General features: G+C 53.7%; 1 protein-coding gene across 1 annotated transcript in view; it reads right to left on the reverse strand.

Moving 5' to 3' along the window:
- The window catches only part of OSBPL1A (oxysterol binding protein-like 1A), a 119,070-nt gene that overhangs the window by 11,919 nt on the left and 97,051 nt on the right, over positions 1-10,100 (reverse strand). The window contains exons 18-25 of the mRNA XM_014546152.1: positions 7,232-7,366; positions 6,536-6,633; positions 5,574-5,756; positions 3,473-3,580; positions 2,613-2,702; positions 1,888-2,014; positions 1,128-1,244; positions 436-559 (exon numbers count right to left, since the gene is read on the reverse strand). Of these exons, the coding sequence (XP_014401638.1) occupies positions 436-559; positions 1,128-1,244; positions 1,888-2,014; positions 2,613-2,702; positions 3,473-3,580; positions 5,574-5,756; positions 6,536-6,633; positions 7,232-7,366 (982 nt within the window). The remainder of the gene's footprint in view (positions 1-435; positions 560-1,127; positions 1,245-1,887; positions 2,015-2,612; positions 2,703-3,472; positions 3,581-5,573; positions 5,757-6,535; positions 6,634-7,231; positions 7,367-10,100) is intronic.

A 10,100-nucleotide genomic window follows, 5' to 3' on the forward strand; every position in this document is an offset into this window, starting at 1 on the left:
TCACGGGGGATCACTAAGTCACACAACGTCTCACCACCATGCTGCCCCTGAAGCTAACAGCGTGGTGAATGCCAGTGTGACTGAAGAAGGAACGACGACACTGCCTCGGTTACACCGAGTGTATGCAATTACCAGGGGCACTGGCCTGACCATGGAGCTAGTACAGTCTACCTCAGCTTTCCAAACTTAAAACAAAGTTACCAAATTTAAATCACATTTTAATTTAAAAATGTCTAAGAAGCATGTCTCCAAGGGCTGGTTGTCCTCGTGGGCCCTCCGAGTGTGGGCGAGAGCAAGGGAGACTGACAGCCGGGGGGGGGGGGGGGGGGGGTCTGCCTAGGACGTAACAAACACCTGAGAGACTAAAGTGCGTGTCCTCCAAGGACGCTAGCAACCGCCAAGAACCACGCTCCCGCGGCACCGCCCTCCACGTACCGATTTCCCCGTTCTCCATGGCCCTGATGTCGGGCCGCAGCCGGCAGTCCGTCTTGGGGATCACGCTCTCCATGTCCTTGTCGATCTCGTTCAGCACCATGGCGAAGCTGGTGAAGTTGTACATCTGCAAGAAGCAGGTGCCGCGTGAGCAGGTGCCAGGACACCGGGCACCAGGGGACCCGCGGACGGCGGAGCGGGTCTCATCTGACGGGGACCCGCCTGTGTCAGGCAAGGACCGTGCCCGTCTCCACTGGCGTCGGGGCCGCCTGTGGGTATCGGCCCGAAGGCACCTGGAAGCAGGCCTCACCGAGTGGACACCCCGTGTCGCCGCATCGTTAGGTAGAACTATCAGCACCGTCAACGTTCTCTCTACGTTCGTCATGGAAATCACTCCCTGCTGGCCCGCAAGAGGCTGCGTCCACTTCACTGAATGAAGCCAGTGTCACTCCTAAGGAATCACCAGCCCCCGTCCCAACACCTCTGCCCGGGCCAGGCACGGGGATGCCCGCACAAAGTCCTGGCTCTCAGGGTCAGGGTGAGCGGGAACTGCACCCCGAGCCCACGAGGGACACCGGGGCCTGTCAGGACCCCTCCCCCCCGCCGCATCCCACCAGCAGGGCCTGCACACGCGGGAAGAGCAGCCTCGGGGCTGAACGTGGACAGCGAGGCCGTGTCCGCAAGCGCAGCCTCACCTGCGCGGAGTTGGGGGGCCGGGGGGCGATCCGCCACAGGAGGACGCTCCCGGGGATGACACACACGCTCTCAGAATCGGGCATCGGCATCTCGTCCGACTCCTCCGACGCGCTCACCTGGAGGACCCAGCAGATGAGCGGAATCAGAACATTTTAAAGGATAACTTGCAAATTGGAAAACGCACCATTTATGCACTGCACCCCCAGGACGGACCCGGCCTGGCCGGCCCGACTCTCCTCCTCAGCTCCTGCCTGGCCCTCAGCCTCGGGCGTCGGTAAAGCCACAGCCATCAAGCCAGGAGGCTCAGGAGCTTGGTGTCTGCAGCCTCAGTGGCGTTTGCATTCAAGGCTTTACTATCACCACCACTTCCACTCTCGTGTTTTCATGTTTTTAAAGTTTTGTGTTTTTTTTAAGGCAGAATAACTCAGTTGAGTATTTACTGGAACATGATGAGAACTTCATGCGAAGGTTATATTCTTGGGGCAGTTAACGAAATGATCACTGACACAAAACCAGCAGACACCCCGAGAGCATGTGACCAAAAAAGAATCCTGGCAATTAACACGTTTTAAAAAGAATCCTGGAGACAAGCATCTGTTCGTTAAAAAGGTTCATTTATACGTGGATTAAAACAAGACTCAAGGAGAAAATTATATGCCTGAGCAGGATCGAAACAAGGTCAGATTGAGAGCTAGGAACAGGCCGCCCCCAAGGGATGAAGACGTGCCCCCCCCCCCTTCCACCTTCCAGGAGGCTCACCTGTTTGCTGTGCTTCTTCTCTTCAGTGTTTTTCTTATCGTTTTTTTTGAAGGCGTCGAACGTGGCAGGGTCGACACTATACAGACATTCAGTCCACTTCCCATAGAGGGCACACAGCTTCTTTTTGCTGCCGAGAGACAGTAAGACTCAGCCAGCAACCAAACCAGAGCTCACCTATCCCTGACTGTTATTATAAAGAAGCTTATTATCAGACTAGAGGCCCGGTGCACGAATTCATGCACTGGGGGGGGGGGGTCTCTCAGCCTGGACTATGCCCTCTCGCAGTCCGGGAGCCCTCAGGGGATGTCCGACTGCCTGCTTAGGCCCACTTCGGGGAGAGGGCCTAAGCCGGCAGGTGGACATCCTTAGCACTGCCGCGGAAGCGGGATAGGCTCTAGCCACCGCCACTGTGCTTGTCAGCCATGAGCCTGGCTTCTGGCTGAGAGGCGCTCTCCCTGGAGCACACTGTCCACCAGGGGACAGCTCCTGCATTGAGCGTCTGTCCTCTGGTGGTCAGTGCACGTCATAGCAACTGGTTGTTCTGCAATTCTGTCGATTTGCATATTAGCCTTTTATTACATAGGATTCTTTAAAGAAAAAGATTGCCTGTAAGAAAGGTATTTCAATGTATTGAAATGCTTCTTTCTGAGGTTAAGGCAGCAGATTTCAATACTATTTAGCAAACTACACCTATACTATTCAAGCATTTTAAATGGACGCTTTACCTTTTATCTTGAATGTAGCCTTCGACTTTGTGTAATTCCTTCCCAAAAAGGCCACATGGCTTGAAATTCAACACACATTTGTCCCCGGTCCTACGAAGGAGACATGGAGCCCAGGTTACCACTCAGCACGGCAGAGGCAGGAGAGAATGAGGACTATGGTGACGTTCCCAGCAGCACTGCCACTGGGCCCACGACAAGGAAAAGTGAAGCACAGCCCTAAAGAGTAAGTGGCTTGTTGCTATGGAATGAATATATGTGTGTCTCCAAGTCCATATGTTAAAGCCCTAGCCCCCGACGAGATGGAGTTTGGAGGTTATTAGGTCACGAGGGTGGAGCCCTTGCGAAGAGGGTTAGTGCCCTCAGAAGAGACAGGAGAGATGCGCGCGCGCACTCTCTCTCTGCCAGGTGAAGACATACAGCATGGCCACCTGCAAACCAGAAGAGGCCTTCCCAGATATCACCTCTGCCCCTTCATCTGGGATGTGCCGCCCCCCGCGCTGTGGGAAGTGAAGTCCCACTGTTACGGGCCAAGCTCGCACGACGCTTGCCTTAGGTCACAAAGGAGGCTTTGAACCCACTCTTCCTGTTATATCCCCAGCCCCACCCTCTGCTCGAATTATACAAACTCAACAACGTAAGCACAGCGAGCGGCTGTATTAAGATTCACCGAGGCCGGGGCAGCTCAATCGTCACCGAGTTCACACTCATCAGAAACAGCAATGAACTCTGTTCATCAGATGAATGGACGTCTACTCTCTAACAGTGATAGTGCTTGTTTGCGTTTATCTAGAGCTTTTCTTAACGAAGCCACTGAGAGCGATGGTGACACGGAAGGGAGCTGGGTGCCCGCGGGGCCTCACTTGTGGTTGGTGATCTCCATGTTGCCGTACTGCTCGATCCAGAGCTTCCCCACAATGATGTTGTGCACACAGCAGGTCGGGTTTGTCCACGTATATGCCTCATTGTGTCTAAAAAACAAAAGTAAAGCCAAACCCAGAAACATAAGCAGGAAGTGCTGTTTTGTTTAAAACTCGCATTTGTCTCAAATGCCACTGCTGAGGACAGCCACTCCGAGCTCTGGGGAGCGGGCTCCGGGGTGTTGGCTCCGGCAAAGCAGGGTCGTCTGACCACTTTGTTTCTTAAAAGGACGCAAAAGCTTCAGGAAAAAACTGCCCTGTAACCGCCACCAAACTCCAAACACTCGATGTGTATCACCATCCAAGGCATCCAAAAGTTAGGTGAGAACATATTTAAAAAATAAAATTAGAGTCAGAAAATAAAATGAAGGCCTATTATTTGGCACTTTCCAGAGCACATACCCTCAGCTCATCAAAGGGAAAAAGTCACGTGTGTGAATAAGCTCCACTGTTTTTAATCCTCACCTGAGGATACGTTTATTGATTTGCGAGAAAGAGGAAGGGGAGTGATGGGGGGGGGGGGGGGGGGAGACGACACTGTGAGAGAGAAACACTGACCGGTGGCCTCCCGCGCACACCCTGAACAGGGATGGAACCTACGACCTTGGTATGTTCCCTGTCCGACGGCCAGGGCGACAGCTCCAGCGGAACATATGCCCAGGGCATCCTAGCAGTGGGGTGATGTCCTAATAACCTCTGAGATTAGCTTCTCAGGGTGTATGATGCATTTTGAATTCTGGTGAGAGAGAAACACTGACCGGTGGCCTCCCGCGCACACCCTGAACAGGGATGGAACCTACGACCTTGGTATGTTCCCTGTCCGACGGCCAGGGCGACAGCTCCAGCGGAACATATGCCCAGGGCATCCTAGCAGTGGGGTGATGTCCTAATAACCTCTGAGATTAGCTTCTCAGGGTGTATGATGCATTTTGAATTCTGTGTGTGAATTTCTTATTTCTGAGTAGTGTTCCATTCACTCACTGAAAGAGATTTGGGCTGCTTCCAGTTTTGGTGACGGTGAACAGAATACTGTACATATCTGTGCGCTGGTTTATGTGAGAAGAGGAGTCTCCGTGTCTCTAAAGCAGGGGGCCATTTGGACATTTATACCGTCCAGGTCTTTCCTCGCCAGCAGGAAGGACAGGCCCAGGTGGGCGGAGTCTGTCTTCCCTGGAACTGAAAGTCAGGTCTTTTCTATGGGAAAGCAGAGAACTTCCCGCTGACCGGATGTCTGCGATGGCCACACGCCGTCTCAGCGATCCAGAGCGAGTCCAGTTTGAAAGACGGTTAAACAAAGCGTTAGCGCGCCATCTACAGAAAGCGTGTTTCCTAAGAACCGCCACAAAGCGGCCAACTGCTTGCTAACTCACAACAGATCCAAACAACAAGTTAACTTTTCAAACACACCCAGACCAATCGGCAATGGCCATTACCACGCCTCTCAGTTCTTCTACCTGCAGGCAGGTTGTGTATACTCGCTCATGATGCATATACTCGCGTGTGATGCGTATACTCGCGTGTGATGCGTATACTTGTGTGTGGTGCGTATACTCCTGCGTGATGCATATACTCGCGCGTGATGCGTATACTCGTGTGAATATATATACTCGTGTGTGATGCATATACAGTGGGGCCTTGAATTACGAGTGTCCCGACTAACGAGTTTTTCGAGATACGAGCCGTCTCTCGGCCGATTTTTTGCTTTGAGTTGCGAGCTAAAATTCGGGTTACGAGCCAGCTTCAGATACCCCACCGCTACTTGGCGCAGCAAACGTCACAGTGAACGCCACAACATCAGCCCAGCATCACATGTCTCACTCGTTCACTTTAAGATTTGACATACGAGTAATTTGAGTTACGAGCTCCGTCACGGAACGAATTAAACTCATAAGTCAAGGCCCCACTGTACTAGCTCGTGATGCGTATACTCGTGTGAATATATATACTCCTGTGTGATGTGTATACTCGTGCGTGATGCGTATACTTGGTGTGATGCGTATACTCGTGTGTACGTGTATATACAAATGGCTTGGCCCCAACTTACTCGAGAAGCTCCAGGGTGATGGTCCCTTTGGGCTCTGCTTCGACGCTCTTGCCCCAGAACTTGAGTTTGGGGTAGATGGAGCCGTGGAAGACAAAGTCATTGTTCAGCCCCTCGGCATGGAAGGCGCTGATGGGCGGGTGATGGCTGACCTGCTCGGATATGAGTCTGAAACCAAGGTCATCTCTAAAGATTAAGAAAAAGTCACATTGTCATTAATTCTCATCATGGATTGTGTACATTACTGTCATTTCAGTCAAAAAATATTATACAAACTCAACAAAGTAAATAATTCTTTATTATCCTGATGAAAGAACAAGTTAATATAAACTGTACAAATGCACCCAAACTGCTAAGTCCTCTGTTACTGTAACTCCAGCCATTTAAACTTATTAAAATAAAGAACACCCACGTGAATTTCAGTGAGTTGCACAAACTGAGAATATTAGCAATGGAAGCCTGAAACGTTTCATTCCTTTCCTATCAGATAGAAGGGCCTAGTGTGTCTACTATCAACTATCAGGGAATGAATGAGATCAGAACTGTGCAGAGAAAGGGGAACACTCAGAAAATTAAAGCCAAGTGAATCTCTAATCAGGTGGAAGCACAAAGCAGGCTTCGGCCAGCACACGACGGCGATGCAGACACACTCGCTGCCTTTACGCCAACTGGACACCTTTATACAAAGACATTTCATATGATTATAAACCCCAATCCCGTCTTACGATCCACATAAGAACAGGAATCGTGACATCCCCACAACCGCATGTTATAATGTCTGCTGTGCAAGGTTTCAATGTGTTTGGCATCGTCCCTAAAATAGTAAGTATCACAGAAACAAACATCCAAACTGTTAACTTGCTCTGGTCACACAAGATCGTCGGTGATGCTCAGAATATGTATTTTTCTCGTTTCACTTTAAAAGTTATACAAATCGTGCAAATCCACACAGTGAGCGATCTTACCGGACCAGCTCGTACGTCTCTCCCAGCAGCGGGTTGAAGGGCTTCCCCGTGCGCTCCCACTGCGAGGCCACCGCGGACACGGCGAACGCGGCCACACACTGTGGACGAGACGGGCACCAGGAGGTTAGAAGAGCCTTGCCTGCTCCTTGTCAGGCACTGAAATTCTGCTTCGGGCTGTAATGTATAGCCCGGCCGGCGTGGCTCAGGGGTCGAACGACGACCTATGACCCAGAAGGTCACGGTTCGATCCCGGTCAGGGCACAGGCCCGGGTTGTGGGCTCCATCCCCAGTGGGGGGCGTGCAGGAGGCAGCCGGTCCATGATTCCCTCTCAATGACGTTTCTCCCTCTCCCTCTCCCTCTCCCTTCCTCTCTGAAATCAATAAAAATATGGTTTTTTAAAAAATAAAATAAAATGAAGACTCAGAACAGCTCAGCAGCCCTGGGTGTGCCCTGGACCCTCCTGGACCCTCCTGCTTCCCCACGGGGCTCAAGGGTCCTCCCACCCCGTGGCGCTCTGACCGGGACGGCGGGAAGGACGCAGAGGACACCAGACCAGCCGCCTCTGTTCCAGGACGTTCCCCAGCCGCCTGCTGGGCCACAGGACTCCGTGTCGTGTGTTTGGGGCGGGAGGCAGGGAAGTCTCAGGCCTCCTTAACCCGCCCCCCACCCCCTGCAGAGCTCGCGCCTCTGCCCACCTGCATCCTCTCGGCGGGGTCGGAGAGTGAGCTGGCCTTCTGGATGAGGTACGTGTGCTCCATGTACTCGGTGAGTCGCTGCAGGAAGCTCAGGGGCTCGTTGAAGATGACGGGCATGGTGATCTTGGACAGCTCCTGCGCAGAGAGAGCAGGGTCACCGCTGCCCACAGCCAGTGCCCGCGGAGCCCACAGTGCGCCTGGGAGGGAGGGGCGGGCAGGAGCGCCTCCTGGAGTGAACACCAGTTCAACCCACAAGCTTCCCGAGCACCCGGAGTGCGGGGCGCGTGTGGCCTGCTGTGCCAGGGCTGCAGGGCAGAGGCGGCCGGGAGCTCCCGCCCGGGGGGCCCGAGACCCACTCCCCGGCGAGAGTCTGCTGTAGGCCGAGATAGGAGACGGGCCGTGCAGCGGAGACATCCCTAGTGGACTCGGGATGACCCACCACCATCTGTTGTGAACAACTTTCCAAAACAAATGTCAGGCTGTGTTTGAGGGACAACATTGAGATTTTCCGCACACATGGAGCTACTGTAGCTGTGGACAGGGACTAGAAGGCTCCTCCTGCGCATCCTACAGAACAGGTTCGCTTCTGTCTGCAGAATTACACCCTCACAGTCGACGTCCACAAATAACTCGATAACTGGGTAGGGCTTCTCTGACCTGAATTACAGCCTGTTCACTGCAAATGGCCAGCAAGCAGCAGGAGGTCCTTTAAAAAACTCACTAGGCAACAAACTTAACTTGGTATTCTCTGGAATGTTCTGGAATGCTTTCCAGAACATTCTGGTACCTCCCCGACTTTCCACCTACGCTCCTTCCCTTTTCCTGGGGGTCAGGTCTTTCCTGAGCCTGCGGACTACAGACGGTCAGGGGACCTCTGCAAGGCGACCGACCGTTTGAGTGACTGTCCCAGCTCTGAGGTTTTGCTCGAAAACATTCCCGTTTTTACCGACCGGCACAATTAAAGACAACACGACCTTCACAGAACTAGACCCGGAGCCCAGGAGGAACCACCACTCGCTCAGTGCCATGAACTGTCCCAGGACCAGGCCTGCGGCAGCTCAGCCTGCCGAGAGCAATGGTGGGGACTGCGCCGCCGGCCGGCGGGGGACAGTATGCAGGCTCCTCGGAAAGATAAAACCAGAACCACCACAGGATCCAGCGATCCCAGGGCTGGGTTACAGCCAAAGGAAACAAACGCTATCGCAAGGAACCATCTCTGCCCGCGCTCTCTGCTGGCCTGCTGCCTGCGCCGCCTGCTCGCGCCTTCGACTGTACCTGCTGCGAGGCCGTGGTGTCAGCAGGTCCTCTTGCTAAGGAACTACAGTGACTGGCAACATTCCTGGAGGGAGGTCATCCCTGCCTCACCCACTGCAGCCCCACCTGGGGGAGCACACTGCCAGCCCCCCTCCACCCCCCTGGGCGCTCCTGTGGGCTCCCAGGGCCACAGAGCTGTTCCCAGCCAGGCACTCAGCACTCGGCACAGCGCTGCGCTCTCCTGCCCGTCACCGGGAGGCAAGCTCCTTGAATTCCAAACCTCCTGTTTAATGATTCACAGCAGCTCCCCTGGCGAGATGGGAAACAAGTAGGTTACAAAGCCACATGCTCCAAACATAGTCTAACTTTATAAACACATTATTTACAGACATGAAAACAAGTATTAGGTCACAGCACCAAGCTCACAGCCGTTGTCTCTAGGACAGCCGTGGGCAAACTACGGTCCGCGGGCCGGATCCGGCCCGTTTGAAATGAATAAAACTAAAAAAAAAAAAGACCGTACCCTTTTATGTAATGATGTTTACTTTGAATTTATATTAGTTCACACAAACACTCCATCCATGCTTTTGTTCCGGCCCTCCGGTCCAGTTTAAGAACCCATTGTGGCCCTCGAGTCAAAAAGTTTGCCCACCCCTGCTCTAGGAGGTAGCGGAAGAGTCACCGTAACTGTCTTCTTCACGCTTTCCTGTATCCTCCAAGTTCCCTACCGTGAACATCTATTGACCTTCCAACCAGGGGTCAAACCAGAGATCATTTCAAAACTAACACTTTCCACCTGGAGCAAGGACAGGACGGGGAAGCTAGCTTCGCACCATAGAAACGGGTGCGCACACACGCACGCACGTCGATCATAAAGCAGGCAAGAGAAAAGCACAGTGTACGTGGCACAGAAAAAGCAGATCAATGAAGTGTGCGCAGGCTGCCAGGCCCCAAGTTAAGAGTCCATTGTAAACAGCAGGTGGGAAGGTGGTGCCAGGGCGGGGGGTGGGGCGCTGGTGGTGGGAGCGGACTTTGAGCCCTGAACGTCGGAGAGACTTCTGTGGGCAGATGGTGGTGGTGGCAGAACTGCGTTCATGTAGTTCACGCCATGAGGGCACATGAAAACCAGGCAAGACAGCACATTGTATGTCATATGCAACCACAGTTTCTAGAGGAAAAGGAAAGGGCTCCGAGAGCCAGGGCCTCGCTGCCCACTGCTGTGTGCCCAGGAGCGAGCCCCTCACTCCCCCAGGGGGGACTTCACTGCCCACCTCACAGGCTTGTGGAGATTAGGTTAGTTCACGTAAAACCACTTGGGATCGTGCCGGGCACACGCTAAGCGAGCGATCAACGCTGGCTACCATGTCGTCACAGCACACGCAGAGCACGTGCGTTCTCCACGCCTGGAGGCAAAGCGCCTGCGAAGGAGCCTCTTGCCCGTGGCCTGGGCAGCCGAGCTCTAAAGAAGCCGCGGAGTACCTGGCACCAGGCGCCGACTTCAGAGGGGAGGGGGGATGGAAAGAGCAGGCTCATCCTGGGTCCGCCAGGGGCCGCTGCAGGCTGGCTGGGTGCCCTCCATCCAAGACCACAGCCTGGGCAGGGGTGCCTGAGCCCC

This window comes from Myotis brandtii, unplaced genomic scaffold (assembly GCF_000412655.1).
Source record: "Myotis brandtii unplaced genomic scaffold, ASM41265v1 scaffold433, whole genome shotgun sequence".
Taxonomy (NCBI): domain Eukaryota; kingdom Metazoa; phylum Chordata; class Mammalia; order Chiroptera; family Vespertilionidae; genus Myotis; species Myotis brandtii.